Raw genomic sequence first — 21,302 nt, 5'->3', positions numbered from 1 at the left:
GTTAAATAATTTGATAACATTGGTGATGAAGACAAAATGACACCTAAAAGGTACACAAATATTTTGGTGGTAAAACTTTGCATATTGAAATATAGAGACCCCTCTGTCATCTGATATAAACATGAACAAAAACAGACACAGAAAATCAGTTCAAGTAATAATTAGCAAAATATTTACCAACTTTTTTCATTTGCATAAATAGGGCAGAATCATGAAATTTCAAAGATAAAATATTAGTATTAATACTCATAACTATATATAGTTATATGTAGATATATACACATATATAAATTTAAATTTAGTCAGACTTTTTATGGTAACAAATGAACTGTGTGCTATTTATGTCATATTTTCCAAAGAATAAACGAAAGTGTAACGAAGAAATAGTGGTGCATTTCAAGTTCTTAACACAGATGACACCTTGTTAAACTTTTTAGATCACAATATTTTTAAGTCATTAAGACCATCTAAAACTATGCCTTAACTTGCTTTACCAATATATTCAAACTGGGCCAAAACGGGCAAAATACTAGAGTGCATTATAAAAATAGAAATGTGACCTACACTTCGCTCCTTTCCTCGTCCCTCTTTACTTCAGCATGCTATCCCGCAGTGGTTTTCTAACCACTTATTAAAAATGGAAAGGCAACAGCTATAAACTCGTAGAAACATAATAGGCAACCCACTTAGAGCAGATGTGGATTTTCAGAAAATGCTTGCCTGGAGTTGCTGAAAAATCATCTCTCTTAAATCGCCCAAATTCTGACGGGTAGCTGCTTGTACCATGCCTGTCCATTTCAGCAGTAATTGAAACCAAGGTTTTGAAGTAAAAATTTTTGTCAACTTGTCAAGTATAGTTTTGTGATGAAAACTATTAGTAGTTGAATATGCTTCACTGCCTCTACCTCCGTTGTGAAACAAACAAAAAAGAGTGACCTACTAATATATAACAAGTTCTTGAACTTGTAAATAACTTCATGAAGTAAAAAACTTCCTATAAATATACTATTTATACACACATATGCACACACACTCACACACAAAAAAATGCTTTACTTTGTAATAACTTTATGTTCTAAAATACTAATATTTAGATGGCCATGCAATTATAGTACAAATAAATACTCCAGATAGGATGAAAATGAAAGATTATTAAATATTGCCCTGATGGATAAGTGTTATAATTCCTAAATACAGTGGAAGATATTTTAGCTTTTAGTAAAAAAAAATTGTTTCTAGTGAAAACCCTTTTTCATTTTCTTTCACCTAATATAATAAAATTATAATTTGCTATTTGACCATGATAAAAATGTAATAAAGTAAAAACTTTCTTATATAATGACATAGTATCTTTTTAATGACACAATTTCATGACTTAGTAGTACTTACTCATCCTCGCTTCACATCATTTATCAATATACAATTTATATCTATTATGCCCTAAGAGTTATTCCACTTTCAAACCTTTATAATTCTCATGAAAAGATATGGAATCAGCCCAAATGCCCATCAATCAATGAGTGGATAAAGAAACTGTGGTATATATATATATATATATATATATATATATATATATATATATATATATATATATATATATAATGGAATACTATTCAGCCATAAAGGGAATGAACTAATGGTATTCACAGCAACCTAGATGAAATTGGAGACCATTATTCCAAGTGAAGTAACTCAGGAACAGAAAACCAAACATTGTATTTTCTCATTCACAGTGGGACCTAAGCTATGAGGATGCAAAGGCATAAGAATGATACAATGGACTTTGGGGGATTGGGGGAAACAGTGGGAGGAGGGTGACAGAAAAAGACTACAAATTGAGTACGACGTATACTGCTCAGATGATGGATGCACCCAAATCTCACAAATCACCACTAAAGAACTTACTCATGTAACCAAACATTACATGTTTTCCCCAAAACCTAAGGAAATTAAAAAATAATAAAATAAAACCTTTATCATTCTCAGAACTGGTGATAATTCACTAGTATTTTTTTTTCACAGAAAACTATAATTTTCATCAAAAGTTACTAGTCAAAAATAAACAAAACCACTAAGAATGCATGCCCTAAATAAATGAAAGTCATTGTCATTTCCAAATTCTCTTGCTAATTCCCAAATACATTGTCTTTATTTTCTTACATCCATAATAATATCTTTAATTATATTTCACTTAACCAAAGAAAAAAAAAGGAGAAACCAATCTGGTAAGCTATATTAATACTCATAAGAACACATCTTTATCGCATTCTGTAAGAATAGAATATATTTAGCTCGCACTAAGAATTTTGTGGCCTTTTGTTCAATGGCTGCTCAAGTGCACCAATTCTCATCTATTTATTTTCCATGTTAAATAAAATGTATTACTGTGTCTAATGAGAAAACATTTCATTATGTTAACTGCCTTTTTAATTTTGCACCTCTTTTGGCTTCCATTTTTTAAAGCAATATATTTGGCTTGTAAAACCAGATCTTAGAAGGAATGAGGAATTGATTTTGGAAGCATTTATCATGCTTTTAATTCACAATGAGAGAATTATAAAGTAAATGAATTCTTCTCCCACCAAAAGGCATGTCTAATAGGTGCAAAGCAGCTCTGTGTGGTTTTGAGGGAAGCTATTAGACCAACCTCTACATATGACTGCACCTTTCCAGAAGGTGACCCCTGCCTTTGGTATAATCAAGATTACATGAATAGTTGGAACCAGCTATTCTAGGTACATCAACGTTTACATTATTTCTCAGTTGGTCACTTTTGTTGTTTTGCCCGTATGAACAAATGCATGCAGATAACAATGGAGTGTGGAGAACCTATATTCCTTATCTTGTATGTGATAATCAGGAAGGGAAATCTATTTGGTAATTTTTTGTTGTTATTTGAAAATTCTATCCTTTGTGGTAGCGATGAGTTCAGAAATGGTTTCAAATCCATACAATCAAAATCAATGTTTAGTGAGTTTTTTTTTGGAAGGGGAAATTCATAAGCATTAAATCCAATTAGTTTCCATGATCAATAACCATATACCAATTTCTATGCAATTTGACTATGATAGAAGTGTAATAAAGTAAAAACTTTCTTATATAATGACGTAATTTTTTAAACTGCACAATTTGATTATTACGTAGTACTTACCCATCCTGGCTTCAGGTTATGTATCAACATACAATTAGTATCCATTATGCCTTAAGAGTTATTCCACTTTCAAACCTTCTCAGAACTGGTGATTGTTTACTAGTTTTTTTTCACAGAAAACTATCATTTTATTAGAAGTCATTAGTTAAAAATAAACAAAACCACCAAGAATGTATGTCCTAAAAAACCAAAAATAGATTCATTTCCATTTCCAATTCCTCTTGCTTGTTTTTGAATTCATTGCCATTATTTCTTTACATCCATAACAATATCTTTAATTATATTTCAAAATCATTTTTTTAAAAAAGTAGTGTTAGAATCATACACTTACAGTCTGTGATCTTCAGTGTCCTCTTGACTTCTCCGCTTCCTGATCCCCCGCAACCATCTTCATCATCACAGTCCCCACTGACTTGTTCAACCATGCCTCCACCACTGCCCAGCTGAAGAAGTTCCCACTTGTCAGGTTTGGGTGATCTACCCTGTAACAACTAATTGTACATAAAGAAAGGCCTTTACTAATAGCAAATTTGAATAACATAAGAATTCTATTCAGAAAACTTACTTAGAATTATTTTGTTATGTGGATCCACTCTTTTGGTGTAGACACCAAGTCAAGTCTTTAAGAAAAATGAAACAACTGAAATAGTAATAAACAGTGGGCAAAGTCTTACACCTATAAAGAGTTACACTTTATATATTAGTTCTGTGGCAATGGTTTGGATGATTCTTTGGGAAGCAAATGAAATTACACCTTCTTTGCTTATGGTAGTTTGTCTAGAGGATCCTTTGTTTCTGAACAAATAATATTTAAATATGGTAAATCAAATTCTAGTACTGCCTCTGTAGTATATTGGCTGATAATTTTTTGCTGTTTTGTAAACCCACACTCCGTATTTCTCAAGAAGTACGTCTCTTCCAGAAAACGATTCTGTCTAAAGAAATCCAGAATTTTAGACATATACATTTATAGTTTCATTTAAACTTTCCTGGATCAAATACACAGTCCATGCATATGACACATACTGAACCTTGGGACAAAAGACTTAGGTCCTACATCCATTTCTACAAATCATTTAAGAAATTTAATGACTTCTCAGTTCTTGATTCTCAAGTATTTCATTTATTTTTATGAGCAAAACAGATGGAATAGACATTTTCACCTACAGCACAGGAGTTCCAGTAATACTTTCGAACAACATTGGAAATGTCTGAATGTCTTTTCAGAAAGGTGATGTTATAAATAGAATATTTCACTTAAAACTAAGCCTGATTAAGATAGTCCAATGCAGTATGTTACATTCACCCCTCTAACGTGGTTTGGAGAACACATGGCCAAGTGTGAGCACTAGAGGGTACTAATATATTATGAACAAAATGTACAACTGCTGACCACTTAGTGGTCATTTAAATTTTCACAGCGCTTTATGAAAGACTTAGGGTTGTTACTTCTGTGACTTTCCAAATAATATTATCAATTAGCAGACAATAATTAAATACACAACCCAAAGACAGCATTTTATACTGAAGAACAGAGAGTCAAATAGCCTCAGGATATCTAACATAAATATGTTTATCATGTTACAAACAATTAGATTAAGTAACTGGATTGTGAAATTCACAAACTTTTAAAATTAAACAATACAAATTTTAGGTCACCAATTCTGAAACATTAATTTTCTAACAAAACTACTAAAACAATTTGACAGTAATTTTTAAATTCTTATTTTTGTTTATCAGCATTTTGCAAAAAAAAGTCAATAGGTGGCATTAAATTAAAAAGAAGTCTTCTTTCAAGATCAAGTGAACTCAGCAAATATTAAGTTAGACAAACTTTTCTACTGTGTTTAATATACTGATGTGTATATTACTCCCTGTAAAGGGAAGGGAGAGTACAGCAATGAAGAAACACAGATAGGAAATAAACCACACAAAAAGTCAAATCTAAAAAGGGAAAGATAAATGGTATTATTTTATACCATTATATAAATGATAAATAATGATGAATGGTAAATAAAGTAACACCAGTTATCATTTGTTATTGTGAAATATCCCATTTGTTATCTATTTAGTATAATCATAAAGGGCTTGGATTCTGAGGTCCAACATACTTCGATGTGAATCTTGGATTCTGACATACACCAACCACGAGACATGGGGTATTGAGTAAGTTACTGAATAAATCAGTTTCCTCAAATCTATAATAGGGACAATAATACACCTGGACCATTGCTCATATTGTGAGAAAAACATTTGCAAAGCACTTTGCAAATATTTAATATGCCAGCACATTAAACATTAATACATTTTGATTATTATCTATTCTATTATATATTCTAGTACAATATTGTTTAAATATACAGAACACATTAATTGAAAGAATTAAGAATGCAATTATATGACTTATAATTTTTCAAAGTATTATCAGACAAGTACAACAAAAGCCAAACTCTCTGGTGATATGCTGCTTTCTTTTGACCTCGACATTCTTTTCCAACATTTTCCCATATCAACTTTATTTTCCCTTTACTTCCCTAAGAATTATTCCAATATTTTACTGGGATCGTGGCAAGAACACAGATGGACTCTCATGAACACCACCAACAACGTATATGTTATGAGGATCCAGCCAGGTAAATGAACTCAAAAACACAAACAGAAAGATAATTGATTTTTAAAACCAAACTTACTATTTTAAGAAATTGGTTTTGGTTGAAAGTGATTGGATATATTGTCAGAATTATTCATTTATTTGTAATTATTGTTAAATATAATGGAGGACTTAAAAAACATTTATTCTGTTTTCTCCATTTTTTTCCTCCATCACTTCAGTGACATTCTAGGAAATGTCTGAGGCACATGAACTCAAATTTTTAAGAAATAAAACTACACAAAACTATATTTTAACTATTCGTGCTAAGGAGAACAGCAAAATGGACACCAAGATTTTCCACCTTAACCCCTGGGGCTGTGAATATGACGTCAGTTGTGCCTACCAACTTACATGACAAAATCAACTTTGCAATGTAACTGATGCCATTAATCAGTTGATTTTGAGTTTACAAAAAGGGAGATGATCTGCTTGGAATAATGCAACCACATGATTTTTTTTCCCTTTTTTAAAAATTATACTTTAAGTTCTAGGGTACATGTGCACAACGTGCAGGTTTGATACATAGCTATACATGTACCATGTTCGTTTGCTGCACCCATCAACTTGTCATTTATATTAGGTATTTCTCCTAATGCCATCCCTCCCACTGTCCCCCAAAGTTTCCTCTATCACCAGAAGTTAGAGACATTCCAAGCATGAGATGTGAGGGTGAGGAGCTTGCATGCAGGGGCCCATGCTGCTGCCCTTGAGGGTGTGAGCTTGGATGATGTGATAGGGCCTGTCAAAGGTCCTATGTCAAGGAACTGTACCACTAGTGGCCTCTTGGAGCTGAGAGTGACCTGCCTTGCAGCCAGCAAGGAATTGAGCTCAACAACCTAGACGAGCTTGGAAGCAGATTCTCCCCCTCAGCTCCCAAACTGAGTCAAGCTAGGCTGACAACCTGCTTTCAGCCTTGTGAGACCCTGAGCAGTGAGCCCACCCAGACTTCTCATCTGTGGAATAGTAAGCAGTAAATGGATGTTGTCTTGAGCTGCCACATGTGTAGTAATTTGCTATGCAGGAAGAGAAAATGAATACACGAATACACTCTCTAACCCTCAAATGGGCCACATTTACTTCTTGGCAATTGTGTTTGAAAGCTTTTGATTCTCTAGCATGTTTCTCAGAATGAGAGGTCATCATTTCTGTAAGATACCACCTTCCTGAGAAGATGGTACCCTTGGAAACAAGCTCTCAGAAAAACCTTTTCAGTTTATTTACCTCTTAATAATCCCTCTCACTATATTTCCAAGTCTCTGAGCAAGAAATATAATTGCATGATTCAGATATATCCAGGATCCCACCCAATTCGTGATTCTCAGTCCCCAGTACTACCCTAGCCCTCTTGCAGGGTCAATATCTCCCTTTCCTTTGCATGGAGGCTCTGCCTGATCATTTTCATTTTCTCGCTTTTCAATTATCATACATCCACAATATACACTTTCACTCTCATATTGTAATAAAACTTGATTTGCAGAAATTTCCAGTAAATTTGTAATCAACAAAAACAACGGGCTTTTCACAATAAGATCTTTATTCAAATTTTCTTTAACTACACTATCCTGATTTCTTCTTAAAAGTTTGCTTATCTTTCTCCTCACTTCCTCTCTCTTGCCTCCTCCAACATCCACATGGAAGTGTTTCAATTAATAATATAAATCCCCTACTTCTTAGTCTCTTTCTTGGAATTCATCCTAACAGATTGAGCTCTGACCTGTATACAAATTACACTCAAGTCCTTATCTGTAACCCTTGTTTTTCTCTGTAGTTCACCTCTAAGCAGCAACTGGAAGTGAGATGAACTCTACCACTTTCTGTCTTAAAATAAAACTGCTCATCTCCACTATTCGTGTGTCATTACAGTTTATCTTCCCAGCTCCCTCATTACAGGGGCCATTAGTCTCTCCTACCCACTACCACCATATTATTTTCTTAAAATCAGTACTTTCACCATGTCATTTTTCAGCCTTACTGCTCTCTGTGATTCTTTACTGTCAAAACCACTGGTTCCCAACATGACATGTGTCTAGAGGAGAGTTATCAATCCAAAAAGATGGGTCACAGAAAGAGTGATAAAATGTGGAAAAATGTTTGAGAAATGCATACCATGGACGCTTCTTAATTTCCCAGAACTAAACCCTCATGAGAAATTTTGCAGGAGGCAATCTTCTCTATATGAGATTAGTCTCACAATTTCTAAATGTACCTAAGAAAATTACCCCTCTTCCCTCACTGAACATCCACTGACATGCTTTTAGAAATGACGCCAAGAAAAAAGTTCAAATTTGGCCCAGCAGTCAAGGTTCCATATTATGTATTATTTTGTTTTGCTTGTAAATTGTATCTAAACACAGCTCCCCGCTACCCAGCTTCTACTGCAGAACCATCAATCTGTTCTTCCAGAAATTGTGTGACTTTATGTCTAGAATTTTGCTTATGCTTCTTTTACATTCTTCTAACTTCCAACTCCTGTTTTTCCTTCACATAGAGTACACTCTTTCATTTTCTTATTTTATCTACTTAATTTTCAAATTCAAACTCAAATACCTCTTTTTTCCATCCCGCACATATTTCTGTGATAATTTTAACTCTGCATCGTTTACTTGCACTTAATTTTAACTCTGCATCGTTTACTTGCACTTAATCCACTTTCTTGAACATGTCATATCTTTCTGATTAGTAATAAATTTATAAAGATGAGAATTCAACCTGCTTTCCATCACCTTCCATCATGACTAGAGTACTTACCACATTGTAGACGCTAAATACATCTATTTTGATTTATTTATTTGAACTTGGAAATAATTTAAGCTTACCCTGCCTTCAATGCCCTCTATATCTAATGGAATAGTGTTTTCTCTTCTCTGAAAATCATCAAAGACCCTGATGTTCTAGAAAAACTTTGGTTTTACACTTATTGACTGGCAGATGAACTGATTCATTTATTCATCCCATGAAATTAATTCAGTATATTCTAAATATAACACTTTTTTTTTTTTTTTTGAGACGGAATCTCACTCTGTCACCCAGGCTGGAAAGCAATGGCGCAGTCTTGGCTCACTGCAACCTCCGCCTCCCGGGTTCAAGCAATTCTCCTGCCTAAGCCTCCCAAGTAGCTGGGACTGCAGGTGCATGCTACCATGCCTGGCTAATTTTTTGTATTTTTAGTAGACACGGGGTTTCACCATGTTAGCCAGGATGGTCTCGATCTCCTGACCTCATGATCCACCCACCTCGGCCTCCCAAAGTGCTGGGATTACAGGCGTGAGCCACTGCGCCCAGCCATAACATGTATTTTGAAAGATAAACATCCGTATCAAAAGAGAAGGCATAGCCTTGGTTCTTAAGAAGTGATTACATACTTTATTTCAAAAATGAAATATATGACTATACAGCAAAATAAAATTGGGATAAAAAATAACCTGAAAATCAGGAAACAGGAGAGACAGTGTAAACATTTAGTTTTGTGGTCTTGCCGAATTATTTTTCTTATCGCCAATAAGGAATAATTTAAAATGACCTTATTCCTGAGTACCTGGAGACTTCTAAGTTTTTAAAACAATTTAATGTTGAAGAATCATACCAAGAAATACTTCCAACATATATTTGTGTTGCCATCCTAGTTACTATAAACCAGAGAAAAATGTTCTAATTACCCTTTTTAATATGTACAAAAATGCTTCATTATAAATCTGGAATACAGGAATATTTTCAAAAACGGATTTTTGCAAAAAGTCTGTTATTTTTTTTTTTCCCTACAGCAGGGACAGAACTGTAGCTTCATGATCTGAGATATCGGGTAAGGAAGTCCTCCCCTATTCTTTCTCAAGGGATAGGCTGTTTATATTCCTCTCCTCCAATCCCTCAGAGACAGCATCAAATAACTCCCCTATGCTCTGTGCTGTGTTTGCTCCATCCTCGGGGCAAGTGTTATTATTTCACATCTTACTCTTAAATCGCTTTCAAGAAATAGACATAGTTTCCACCAAAGAGGAGTCCTTCCCAACAAACCTTTAATAACAACAAAGGGTTTCCATATATGCACCCTTAAGCGAACATACACAAATGAAATGAATCTACAGATTGATAATGAAGCCAGTATTTTTTTTTTTTTTTTTGAGATGGAGTCTGGCTCTGTCACACAGTCTGGAGTGCAGCGGCGTGATCTCGGCTCACTGCAACCTCCGCCTCCCGGGTTCAAGCAATTCTCCTGTGTCAGCCTACCGAGTAGCTGGGACTACAGGTGCACACCACCACGCCCAGGTAATTTTTGTATTTTTAGTAGAGACAGGGCTTCACCATTTTTTGCCAGGATGGTTTCGATCTCTTGGCCTAGTGATCTGCCCACCTTGGCATCCCAAAGTGCTGGGATTATAGGTGTGAGCCACTGCGCCTGGCCAAGAAGCCAGTTTTTAAAAGTGACACATGAATATCAATCGTATTAGACACACTCCTGCCACATACTTTAACAAATCTCTCATTTTTACCACATACATGAATAGCTGTCCCATATATTCATACAAGATGATTTTCTTGATTAATAAACTTCATTTTTTAGAGTAGTTTTAGGCTCACAGCAAAATTGAGTGGAAAGTAGAAGAGTTCCCATAGACTCCCTACTCCCAACACACACACAGCTTCCCCCACTGTCAACATCCTGCACCAGAATGATGCATTTGTTATAATTGATGAACCTAAACTGACACATCACCATCACCCAGAATCCATAGTTTACATTAGGGTTTGATAAAATAATTTTTTAAAACTTAAAAACCCAACAAACTTAACATTACTTCTCTGGGCCATACATTTTCTGCATTAGTAAATGGAATACGAATATTTATCTGGAGCTGGGAGTGGTAGGGCATGCCTGCCGTCTCAGCTTCTTGGGAGGCGAGGTGGGAGGATTGCTTAAGCCCAGGAGCTGGACACTGCAGTGAACCATGATTGCATCACTGCACTAAAGCCTGGGCAGCAGAGTGAGACTGTCTCAAACAAAATGAAACAAAATAAAACAAAGACAACAAAAAGGTAATATTTATTTGGAAGGTTTTGTGAGTATTATTTGAGATACATTATGAAAAGTGCTAGCACATTATGAGTATTCAGTTATGGTTAGTTAACTTTATCATTAAGATCGTTATAACCAGTAGGAGCTGACACTGCTACCCCAATCCTGTCTTGGAGGAGAGAACCCATATGGGAGTAACATTAACTGGCTCCCCACTCTGCCTTGACTCTGTCATTTGAGTCTACCTAATTATAAAATAAACAGCGTTTCAAGTTTTGAACCTATTCCCTGTCATGGTGGGTACAAAGTCAGTCACTACACCCGTAGTCATAGAACAATTAGAACAGAGGAAAAGACACAATTTTGAATTCCAGCCACACATTAATTGTGTGCCTTTAGGCAAATCACTTAAGCTTGTTAAATTCACTTTATTCTACTGAATAATAATACATGGGAAAGCACTTTATATACTTGAACGAACTATGCTCATTTACAGGGTTCTGCGCATGACACTGCATCCGTAAAATTGAGAAACCAACAAAGTGAGGACAGGATGAAGAAAAAAACAACTTTCAGAATGTGCTTCCTTTCCTCAATGCCATGCAGTTTGTGCAGTCAGCTGATTAGCCAAAAATAGTTTTGATGACTGATGCTTCCTGCTTATGTTTAGTTGGTTTAGGAAGCTCATTAGGGATGCTATCTTGGAGATGAGTCTGGTGGGTAGAATATCTGATGACTCTTAAGCAAATGTACTTCTTTCAGCTGGTGAATTAATTTCTCAATAGAATCAATTTGCTTTTTACTAACTGTCTGGCAATATCCCATATTTGCTATAGCCTTTCAAACACTTGCAATAAGATCTGGCTCACACATACAACCTGTTAGTGGTGAAAGAGAAACATTCATCATATTCAAATATCTCCAAACATGAGAGCAGATGAATATGCTTTAAGACAGTATACATAATGATACATCTCTATTTTTCCCTTCCTCTTACGATCATTTACACAGATATATGAGAAGTAAATATGTGTTTAGAAAGTATTAGTCATCATAGATGTACCTCTAGTCACCCATTCAAATGTAAACATGGTAAAATATGCACTTGTACACTTTTATACTATAATGAGTATAGGTAGGTGAAAATTAGTGTTGCCAGAAAAAATTCAAACCAGAAAACTGAAGGTATAGAAAAATTATACCTTTTATTTTGTGACTGATAAACCATCTTTAAATAATATATCATGTATAGAATAAAAAATTATGGATAGGTACATGCAATTATAAATATATGTGAATTTAATTTTGTTAAAAGGTAATTGGCATCTGCAATTTCATGGAGACTAAGTGAAACCCATAAAGAAATGTGTATGAAATAGGAAAGCAACAAAAGCTCGTAACATTTTAAAATTAGAAATCAGATTCAAAATCCATCATGATCTATTTTAAATTTATCTCTACAACATATTTCAATTGAGACATAAAACAGACTTTATATAACATGCCTCACTATTTAGAGCATAATTCCCTTTCCCCAATCCCCAAACTATGTTTCCATCTACACGCTACCCCACCCAACTCTCACCTCTTCCATTAGCATGATTACAAACATATTTTACAAATCTTATGCCAAACTTTTCTACTGTCTCTTTCAAATGTAGAAATACCATATACATAAACCCAAATACCACAAATCTTCACATTTATATTTTCTAAAGCAGTTAAACCTTTATAGACAATTCTACCTAAAAAGCCGAACGCGCTTTACAATGTGTCATGTTATGTTAAGTTGACCAGACACCGAAGTCATTTCTGTCGGATTTCTTGTCAGTGTTTGCTTTTAAAGTTTGAACTTTCTGATCTCGGCTCCTGTTGTGCCAGTAATTTGAAAGGTCACTGCTCTGTTGGCATTTGGTTTATGCAATGCAGTCTGGCAATTTATAAAAGTCTTGTGAATTTGTACACAGAGTATTGAAGTTAGAAAAGGCTTATCACTCTCTTGGCTCTAATACTGCCCAGAGGTTATTTGTTCTTGTTCCCATAAGAAAATCCTGTATGTCTCTCCATTACCATTCCTGATCCTTACCTCCGGTTCAAAATGTGGCCAGTTCCACCTTCTAAGCCCTCATACCAAAATTGACTGGGTAGGTTTATTATGAATTTGTGTCATTGTCCAAACTCTACATTAGACCTCCCAGGAGAGTTCAAACTAAAAACTAACGAGTAAGTGAAATATTACAATTGAAACAGGGGAGAAAACATAACCTCAAGTAGGACTCAGAAAAATCGTGGGACAAAAAGAGGAAGAGTACACGCCAAATGTTCTCAATTCTGAAATGGCTCTTGTGAAACATCTATATGAAAACACTTCAAGGACCTGAAAAAAATTGGTGAAAAAGCAAACAACCTGCCTTGCAAAACAACTCCAGAGTTAATGTCAGAGCTTTCTATCAAAACATCCATGTTAAGTTCACTGGAAAGATTCAGAAGATCAATGACAGGAGTAAGGGAAAAAAACAAGGACATTTTGTGAGTAAGCAATGTATAATGACCCTGCAGCAGAAGAACCAGAGAGGGGGGAAAAGGAAATGGAGGGTATAAGTAAATTAATTGCCTCTAACATGTTTAATGAAATAATTAGATGTGTGACGCAAATTTCTTAATAGTCAAACATTATGCAATATGCGATGCATAAGAATTATACTACCCCAATTTTTTTTAAATGTGAGATTTTCTTGATGCCACTTTCATTTACCTACACACACACAAATGGCACAAATCACATATACATATACTGACACGAAAATGTATATGTGGGAGGGAGAGAAAGAGGCAGGAAAACTTTCATCATGATACATTGCCAATATAAGAACTCCCTTTTAGAAAGATATTTTATTCAACTTATCAAAATTGTAATTGCCAATGGAACAGAAACCATCACAAATAAGAACTTGTAACTGACCCAGGTAGAAGTGAATTTCTATGACTGAAATCCAGGGACATTCTAAGCAAGAATAGTTCAACAGTAACTAATCTCATTATTTTTCAATTTTATTAAGTCCTATTTATTATATTTATAGTGTGGTTTCTCATCAAGGAGTTGCTTATTGAACATGCCAAAAGCCTTCATCTCTTTAACTAGGTCTTTATATGCATAGGGAATGTTTAAATATCCACAAAAGTAATACAAACTAACACTTTTTAGATTTACACGTATATATTTGAAGATATGTTTTCCCCAAACGTACAGTTCTTCGTGGCCTGGATTGCCTCAGGAAACTGCCTTTGCCTGTTGTGGGTATCATGACAAGTAAGGGCACTGGTAATTCACTGTGAGAAAATGCCTAGCTGTTTGCCTAGTTATGCCATGTCATCTTCCCAACACTACAGAGCACAGTAACCTAATTTTCAAAATCAAAGACAGAACAAAACTGAACAGCTACTGTTCCTGAGGTAAACAAGTGAATAAATTCCAAAATATGCCATGAACTCATTGAAGATGAATTTTAGACAATTCTACATTGTCTGTCGAATCAGCATTCTATTAACCACACTCTATAGAAGTGAAGCCAACCCATACTACCAAGAGTGTATTAATTTTGCATGCATTTCCTAGTAAGCAATGTAGACAGTATTAATGTTTATATTGCCAAGGTAATAGTTTTTGTCCCTCAACTCATCTGCTAAATTTTGCCTCACCTGGCTCAGTCAGAAGGAACAGAATTGACAATACTAACTAATCTCAGTTATCTCCACTGACAGAAAAAAACATGTATTTTCTACATGGGCTGTGGGAATCAGCATTTTCTGTTCTTAACTTAGATTTTTTTCCCTTGCCTTTTCGCTTTATGACCCCAATGTATTGATGTATTTCTAACACTACAACAAGATTTGTGTCACTCAACTCTGTGTGTTGTAATCATTGTCTTTTAACCATTTATCTCCATGAGACTGATGTCATCGAAAGATAGAAAAGAAACAAAAAGCACAGAAGGGAGAGAGGGAGGGAGGAAGACTTTAATCATGATACAATGCCAAAGTAAGGGCTCCTTTTAAGAAAGATTTTAAAAACTTTCTTCATCAAAATTTCCATTGCCTCCTTGAATGAACTGTGAAGGATTGCAAATTCCTTTAAAACTTGGTTTTGGCAACAAATCTGGATTTCCTTCATTAGCCAGCTATGCAGAATTCATTTTCAAATGCTCTATTAAAAAGGGAAGTTTCCCCTAAAGTTTCCCAATCTATTAAAGGTTTCCTTCCAAAAGGAGCTCATTCTGATCCCATTTAGTACGACACCCTCGTGTATGCCAGATGGCACAGCATCATAGCTTCACAAATGTCATTCTGATTCTCACCTTTAAAATGAAATTCCCTTAAGCTACCTTTCTTTACATAAACTACAAAATTGTAGACAAAGATATGCCAAATTGAAAGCCTCTTTTGCTAAATATTCTAGAAATAATTTGAGAAAAATGGGTGCAATTTGAAACCTTAGTTGTCTTGGAAAGGGGGTAGGTGGGTATTTGACTACGATTCTGGTCAATATTTCTCCTGTTAACTATTTAAATGTGTGACCTTAAAAGAAAATCAATCTTGTTGAGACTAATACATGTCTCAACCAAAAAAAAAAAAAAAATGAGGAGCTTAAAATTTCTCATGTGTCTTATAGCTCAAAAATTTTCAATTCTAATATGTCTCAAGCCATTGTAACATTTGCTTTAGAAATAGGTATTATATAATCAAGGCATACTGCAGGCCTCTGATATTTATTTCAATTTCATTCCTTTTTAGGCTAATTTTGGGATTTTAAAAATTGAATTATATGTTATGGGTTGAAATATGTTTTTCCCCAAAATATATGCTAATGTCCTAACCCCCAATACTTCAGAATGTGACTTTAGAAATAGGGTCTTTACAGAGGTAATCAAGTTTAAATGGAATCATTAGGGTGGGCCCTAATCCAATATTACTAGTATTCTTATAAAAAGGGGAAAATTGAACACAGAGGAATACGCACAGAGGGAAGACTATACGGAGACACAAAGAAAATGCCATGTGTAGTCAAAGACTGGGCGGACACACCTGTAAACGCAGGTATACCAGTGATTTCCAGCAAACCACCAGAACCTGCGAGAGATTCAGGAAACACAGACAGCCTCCCTCATATCCTTCTGGAGGAAACTACCTTGACTACATCTTGTTTTCAGACTTCAAGCTTCCCAAACTGTGACACAATAAATTTTTTTGTTTTAAGCAACCCAGTTTGTGGTACCCTGGAGAATAGATCCCACAAATGAATACATTGTTATAGACTAAAAAGTACATAAATCATACATGTACGATTTTCATAATCTTTCAATATGGTCTCAGTCATGTGACCATCATAAACAAGAACACCTCAGAAGCCTCTTTTATGCCTCATTAATTTTCTTCTACCAAATATAACACTCTTTTGACTTCCTCTACAATAGATTCATTTTTCCTGAGGAAATTTATATGAATACAAGCATATTTGTGACATCACAGATGTAGCAACGGTTCTTTAATTGCTGTATTTTATTCTATTCTATCAATGATCCAATAAAATATGTTTACATTCTGCCCTTGGTGGACAATTGAACTGTTTTGAGTGTATGGATATAAAAATAATATTGTAATAAAAGTCTTTTGGTGTAAAAAATTCCCAGTCATATCTGTTGGGTATATACTTAAGTGTATAATGGTGGGTCATAGATAGGCAAAATGTGCTTTATTAATCTACTTATTTTTCTTTTAAATATTAATATATAATTTACACATAACAGAGTATACAGATCTTAAGTATACTCCTTATTGAATTTTCACATAGGTTCATATACATGGAACAACTTAGATTAAAAAAATCATCTTACAAATACCCCATAAACCTTCTTCTTGCCATCTCAGTCAATAACCACAACCCCAAAAATGGTAACTCCTATACTGACCTCTGTTTACATAGATTCATTCCATTAATAATGTTAATAGGCTATTAATGAGCTTCATAAAAATAGCATCATGCAGTATACATGCTCCTGCCTATGACTGATTTTATTCAACATTAGGTTTTAAACATTTATGAGATTCTTATATATACCTATAGTTCATACTTTATAATTTTAATAGGGGTATTCCATTTTATAAATATATAACTGTGTTATTAGGTGATTCACCTGTTTCTAATTTTGAGCTACTATAAATAATGCTAATTGAATATCTTATACGTATCTTTTGATAGACTGACATAGACTGAAGTACTCAATGATCTTGAATATATACATCCAGGAGTGGAATTGCTGGGTCAAAGGGTACATATACATTTAACTTTAGTAGATATCGCCAAACAAATTTTCAATATGGTTTTTCGGATTTACATTCACATAACAGTCTATAAGAGTGGTAGTTATTCCACATCTTCTGAAACACTTGATATTATCGGTCATTTTAATTTTGGGTATTTAGTGGGTATATAGTGGTGTTTAAGGCGGTTTTAATTTGCATTTCTGAGCAATTAATGATTTTCTTAGGCTTTTAGGTTTTTAAATATCTGCTAATAAAGTGCCTATTCAAGTCATTAGTCCATTAAAAAATAGATTTTCTGAATTTTTCAAATTGATTTTTAAGAGTTCTTTATTAATTCTGGATTTAATCTTCTGTTTCTGTATTTTTACTTTTTCTTATTTTTTGCCATTTTTAGAATAATTATTTTTCATCTTATTAAAATACTTGTAATTCCTTTTCAGTACTTTATCTACATAATCCATTATTTATTCTAGACTATTGTGGACTACCTTAATTAGCACTTTTTCCACTTCTCCAACAATATAAGGACCTTAGAACAGTTAAACACTATTTAGCTACTCCCACTCTTTGTTGTCATATATTTTATACAACATTTAAACTTTCTAAAAGAAAAGTTAGTTATATTTATCCTTATTTCTCATGTTTATTTGCATGGCGAATATTCCTTATAAATTACTTTTCTTGTAATATCTTTCAGATTTTTGTGTCAATGATTACTGGCTTCCCACAAAAAATTAAGTGTTCTTTCTTTTGTATTATTTCCTGAAAATGCTTGTGTAAGCCTAGTCCAATTAGTTCCTTAAGTTTTGGTAAGAATTCACCAGCTAATCCACATGTGGTTGGAATTGTGTGTGTGTGTGTGTGTGTTTGTAAAATGTGTTAATCATATAGTTTCTATAACAGATACAGAACTTACTCAGATTTTTAGAACTTCTTGTGCCAATATTTTAAGATTTTTTTCAGTTAACATCATTGCTTCCTCTAATTGCATGCTTCTAGCTGGGATAATTTTTTCTTAGTCTGAAGAACTTTCCTTAGTATTTCTGTAGTTCGGGTCTCCTAGGCAAACATTCTCTCAACAATTACTTGTCTAAATATATTTTACTGTGCCTCACTTTTGTGTTTTTCACTGGTTATTAAATTTTAGGCTGGCAAATTTGCCCCTCAGCATGTTAAAACGCCATTTCATTGTCTCCAGCTTCCAGAGTTTTTCTCGGAATACTTATTTGTGCTCTTTTACTTACTTTTGAGACTTTTGTTTTAGTTCAGCAGCTTATAATCTGGTGAGGTAAGGTTTTATTTGTATTATGTTCCTTAGGTTTTGTTAAGTTTCTTGCAAGTAGGTTAATATTCTTTATCAATTTTACAAAATTTTTGACCAACGGCTCTTCTGATATTGCTTATTCTCTATTCTCTCTCACTTGTCTTTATGTCCAATTCAGTTATAGTAGATGTTTTGACTGTGTCTTTCTTGTTTTGTTCTGCTTTATTCAATCTCATCAGTTGAGATTATTTCTACAGATCAATTTATATTATTTCTATGAATCTCTTTTCAGGTTAACTTGTTTTACCACTCTTATTCAAAAGCAAACCTATTCAGTGACATAAGTTCAATTATTGTATTTCTGTTTTAGAATGTCTACGATTTTTTACAGAGATTTAAATCTTTGCTACAATCTCCATTTCATCCAGTTTGTCTACTTTTATTATATTAGCAATGGTTATTCTAAATTTGTCTGCTTAATTCTGAACTGTGAATCTGTGGAGCTGTGCTTATTGTGCACATGTGTTTTGTTGATTGTTAATAAAATTGTTGCCACTTCACATATCTAGACATTTTTTCGTATCATGCTGGACACTATATAAAAGAATAATGAAGTATTCTGATAATGTTAGTTTTAGAATGTATTCCCACTTTTCTCTAATGAGAAGATAGGGTTAGGAGAAAGTCATTATCAATACAATCAGAGATTGAAGTAGTCAGGATTGAGGTTTAGTTTCAGTAAGACTCTGCCATCTTTGGCTTAAATCTGTTTCTGAAGTATGACCCTTTTGAGGTTTTGATTGAGAGCTTGCTGGAACTACTTCATTAGTCATTAGTCTCAAAATTAGTCTCAGATTTAATCTCATTAGTCTCAAAATTCTGTTGGAGATTAAATTTCAGGGGTGTTGAGCTTAGGCCTTTAGCATTTCACCCTATTCAGCTTCAAAATCTTAGAAATGTGTTGAACAAGGGGGTTGGCCATGGTTTTGAGGCAGGCTCTCTCCCTTGCAATGAGTTTAGCTCCCAGTTGCTTTGGTATTCTTGAAGATTTTATTTTACTTTTATTTTTTATTTTGAAATGGAGTCTCACTCTGTCACCCAGGCTGGAGTGCAGTGGCACAATATCGGCTCACTGCAACCTCTGCCTCCCAAGTTCAAGCAATTCTTCTGCCTCAGCCTCCTGAATAGCTGGGACTGCAGGTGCACACCACCACGCACAGCTAATTTTTGTATTTTTAGTAGAGATGGGGTTTCACCATGTTGGCCAGGATGGTCTCGATCTCCTGACCTTGTGATCCAGCTGCTTCTGCTTCCCAAAGTGCTGGGATTACAGGCATAAGCCACCACACCCGGCCAGGATTACTTCTTAAATTAAAAGCATGCCTGCAATTGGTCCAACAAGGATGTAAGATGGCTGTTCTAAACAGGTTTTGCTAATGAGACCGAGTCCTCTGACAGAGTAATGAAAGTAAAAATGTATTGTTGGTATAACAATCATTCTGAGATATTATTAAGATATGTTATTGAGAAACTACCCCACAGGTCTTTAGAAACCCAGGACAAGGGAAAGGCAGTAGATTTCAACCAACATATTCTGAGGAAGCAGCTTAAAATGTGACAGCATATCTTGTGTTTTGGTCAGTTGGTCTAAGGTAACTCAAATGTGTAAATCATAAAGGCTTTAGAGATGTTCTTGGAGAGAAATGTGTAATAACATAGGTGTCACTGGTGAAAGTGTCAGGAAAACTACTATGAACCACTCTCTATAAAAGGTGCTGGGAGAGTAATTTACTTTGGCCTGTAGGGCTCAGGTTAACAGAGGGAGGAACAACAAACCCTGAGAACCATATAGGAGTGAATGACAGACAGGGATACCACCATCTATTATCAAAGGACCCAGAGGAAACCCGAAGAATAGGGAAAAGCTGAGTAAGTCAATATTCAGTGGGTTTTAAAAGAAGGTAAATATCAAAGGAGAGGAAGATTGATCTCAGAAACATCCCTTCACCTGGAGAGTAAAGATGCCATCAGAAGGAGCCCAGGCAAATGGAAACCTTGGTCCCTCCAGGATTGTCTTACTTCATCGCAAAGTGAAATTTTGTTGACTCAGATCAACCCAATAATTTCCTGGCCTGGTGTACATTGTGAAAGATAGTATTTTACACTGTTCTATGGGTGTATTTGTGCTTTTTTCTTTGAAAATACAAAAAGAAAGTTAATTTTCACATGAATAATTCATTATCATTATAAAATTTTAGCCAATATAGAAAACTTTGTGGTTAAATAAAAACTTTATACATTTCAATGTTAAACATCCCTCATAGAGCTTTTATCCCTGTTTACCCAGCATTTTGTTCATGTCCCTGTACTAGGCATGCGCCCTTAGACAGCTGAAACCTACTTAGATGTATCTGCTATTCCAGACCTGTATCTGGTGTTCGGATGCTTAGTTCTGCTCTGCTAATTCAAGGAATATTAATATTTAATCGATTGAATCCTGAGTACCATTATGTATGTTTCTACTCCTTGAACCCTGTTTAGGGGAACCCTATTTAGTTCTATCAGTAGAGAATTTAAACAACAAAAGGAACCTGATTATTTTAAATCATTGGATTTTTTTTTACCCCATATAAGTTCAATTCATACTTTAAAAAAGCTAATATTCTAATTTATACATTAAGTATCAGCATCTTTTGATATATATATATACACATACACATATATACACATATATACATATACACACATATACATATATACACATATATACATATATATACACATATATACATATATACACATATATATACACATATATATACATATATATATACACACACATATATATATGAGGCAGTATGAAAAACGGTGTTTACTTTTGGTTCAAACTAGCTTCCTTTTA

At 34.3% G+C, this 21,302-nt stretch overlaps 1 protein-coding gene across 1 annotated transcript in view; it reads right to left on the bottom strand.

Moving 5' to 3' along the window:
* GPC5 (glypican 5) overlaps window positions 1-21,302 on the bottom strand; it is a 1,465,923-nt gene that overhangs the window by 715,124 nt on the left and 729,497 nt on the right. The window contains exon 7 of the mRNA XM_019039972.4: window positions 3,483-3,642. Coding sequence (XP_018895517.3) covers window positions 3,483-3,642 — 160 coding nt within the window. The remainder of the gene's footprint in view (window positions 1-3,482; window positions 3,643-21,302) is intronic.

This window comes from Gorilla gorilla, chromosome 14 (assembly GCF_029281585.2).
Source record: "Gorilla gorilla gorilla isolate KB3781 chromosome 14, NHGRI_mGorGor1-v2.1_pri, whole genome shotgun sequence".
Classification (NCBI taxonomy): domain Eukaryota; kingdom Metazoa; phylum Chordata; class Mammalia; order Primates; family Hominidae; genus Gorilla; species Gorilla gorilla.
This window is presented reverse-complemented; position numbering and strand designations above follow the sequence as displayed.